The sequence below is a fragment of the Chelonoidis abingdonii genome, chromosome 14, assembly GCF_003597395.2.
Source record: "Chelonoidis abingdonii isolate Lonesome George chromosome 14, CheloAbing_2.0, whole genome shotgun sequence".
Taxonomy (NCBI): domain Eukaryota; kingdom Metazoa; phylum Chordata; order Testudines; family Testudinidae; genus Chelonoidis; species Chelonoidis abingdonii.
The window spans coordinates 37,569,020-37,571,775 of record NC_133782.1 but is presented as its reverse complement, the minus strand read 5'-3'; the positions used below and the strand labels follow the sequence as shown (position 1 = coordinate 37,571,775).

The following is a 2,756-nucleotide window of genomic DNA, read 5'->3' as shown; positions in this document are numbered from 1 at the left end:
GATAGAGGGGGTGGATGGGGATGGATGGATGGATAGAGGGGGTGGATGGGGATAGACGGATGGATAGATGGATAGAGGGGGTGGATGGGGATAGATGGATGGATAGAGGGGGTGGATGGGGATAGACGGGTGCAGGAGCTGCACGCAGGGCCCCCACAGCTGAAGTGGCCGCCGTTTCTCTACAGGGGGGGCTCTCCTAGTTAGCAGCAGTAGAAGGCTCTTACACTGTGACTCCCCCTGGCGGGTTCTTGCTCATTAAACGCCTGTTAGTCTGCTCACAGGGGGAGGGAAAAGCATCACAATGTTTTCTTGTTAAATGTATTTTTTCTTGAATTCTTACCAATAATTTGAACAGAGAAGAATAGGTAAAATTCTGACAAGAAATCTGATTGGGCTGGAGCCCCCTGGGCTAATATACCAAAAGAATCACGACTCTCGACCTGTCATCAAACCCCGGCCTGGAAAACCCGCCGGTTCCGACACACCGAGAGAAATCGCTACACAAGAGATGTCTCCAATTTTCTCTCTGGCCATTGCCTTTAAGAACCTTGTATTTTTTGACTGTCACAATATTGTGCAGTGTGAATTGTCGTATTATTTTTACATAGGCAGATGATGAAATTTACTGTCTCTCTCTTTTTACAAAATTATGGACGAACAAGCCAGGAACAATTTTCCATTCTGGCCATTGCCTTTAATAACTGATTTTTTGTCTGCCTCGTAAATGTTTTACAGCCAGGATTCTAATTTTGCAGCTATGTAGATTTTTAATCTTATTTTCCAGCTATTTCTCATTTTTAAATAAAACAAGTTCTTCAGAAAAACCTGGTTACCCTTACGAGTTTTTTTTTGTCACTTGCTTCTTCTATTTATTTTATTTGTTAATGGCCAGGCAAATACTTTACACTGACACCCCCCACCTCAATTTTCTGGGGCACAGATTTGCAATTTGATTTTCTCCCGAGTTCCTCTCCTTCAAATACAGTTGTACAGAACAAACAAGTGAACAAGCAAACTGAACAAAACTTCACTCCAAAAAGTTGGTGTCTTTTTTTTCTGATCCAAACTTTGCCTTTAAGAAGCTTTTTAAAACAATCAATCAAACAAACAAACCCAGCAACGCAAAGAGTCTGGATTGAGAATCAAGTCCAGCTTTTCTGGCTGTGGCTCTTGTGAAAACTCGGCTTCCGATATTGCGTTTAAAAACATAACTACAAAAAAAAAAAATCTCTCGCGGTAGCTGGTTAAATGCTTTTGCCATTGCCTTTAAAAATCAGTTTAAATACAAATATTTGGTGCCAAGACTCACATGTTAATTTCCCTCATCCACAGACACACACGTTTCTTTTAATCTTACTTCTCACCTTCTTTACAAAAATGACACATATATATTAAAAAACTATCAAAACTGGCTGACGATCTTTCAGATTTAGTCATTGCCTTTAAGAATATATCTCTAGATTTGTACATATTTACCTGCCCTGTATCTCTTTTGTCATTCAGAATCACTGCTGGATTTGTCAGCCGAACACAGACGCACATTGTCTCTTCTAAGTCATATTTTTAAAAAACAATCATTTAAAACAATCTCTTGAGAAGGTAAAATGGTCATTACCTTTAAGAGTTTTCTTTTCTGACAGCCATGCAAATATTTTGCATGGAGAATCCCAGCCACAAACTCACCTATTCCTTCTCTCTCAATTTCTCATTTTTCTGTTTCAGTCAGAACCACCTTTTAGCAAACAGGGATTAAATGTTGCTGATTTTGCCCATTGCCTTTAAAAGACCTTTTTTTTAACCTCCACACACAAAAGCTTTGCTTACCGTAAAGATTCATTTATCAGGCACTGCAAAAAGAAACGTGCAAAGGCTCATTTTTCTACCCCAGGTGTGAAAAGAGAATTGATCCTGGAAGATTTAAACTCCTCGAAGAGAGAAATGATGGCCAGCTGAGCCATCGCCTTTAAGAGTCTTTCCTAACGGCCATTTCTCTCCTCCTCTCACAGGCTCCGGCACCTGGACATGTTCTTTAGAACAGCCAGACAAAGCCTTCTGGGGGGCACGGCCCTTTTAAGAGCCTTTTTTGACTGCCACACAAATATTTTTCCATCTGGTCGGATGCAGGGGGATGGGCGCGACTGGTTCAACCAGCCACCCTGCCCCGCTCTCCGATTGGCCGCCAGCTGCTTAAAGGCAATGGCTGACAAAGCCCGTCCCTCCGAGGAAGGCAAATGTTTGCTCTCCGCTCAGTTAGCGGTAAGTCCTTAAAGGCAATGTGCAATGGCACCGGCGTTGCGGGCCAGTTTTTGACTGCCTCACAAATATGGCCACCCCAGCTGGCCCTGGCTGGCTTAACCACTCTCCCCATTGGCTGCTGGGTTCTTAAAGGCAATGGGGCCTGGCGGGGGGTGCTCAGGTGAGGAGGGGCTCGTCGTCCAGGGCCTCGGCGGGGGGGGAGGGCCGGGACTCAGCGAGGGGCAGTAGCAGCACGTCGTCCTCCCCCTCGGGGGAGGGTGGGAGGTTTGGGGGCTCCCCACGGCCCTCGGGAGAGCAGAAGAGGCACCCGCGGAGGGCCCCCATTACCCCCCTGGGCAGCCGCTGGGGGCCTGTGGGGGGCAGGGCCGTGGGGGGCTCTGGCCCAGGGGGCGGGACTTTCTGCGGCAGGGGCGGGGCCTCATCGGGCCCACCGGCTGCTCCCCCTTCCTCCTGGTTGGTAGCGTCCGGCGGGGGCTGAGCTGGGGGGGCAGCAGGGGGGC

General features: G+C 47.1%; 1 protein-coding gene across 1 annotated transcript in view; it reads right to left on the bottom strand.

The window, feature by feature from the left end:
* Positions 1 to 302: 302 nt before the first annotated feature.
* The window catches only part of LRP10 (LDL receptor related protein 10), a 16,754-nt gene continuing 14,300 nt past the window's right edge, over positions 303 to 2,756 (bottom strand). The window contains exon 5 of the mRNA XM_075072100.1: positions 303 to 2,756. This exon is cut by the window's right edge and continues 121 nt beyond it. Coding sequence (XP_074928201.1) covers positions 2,413 to 2,756 — 344 coding nt within the window. The 3' untranslated portion in view covers positions 303 to 2,412.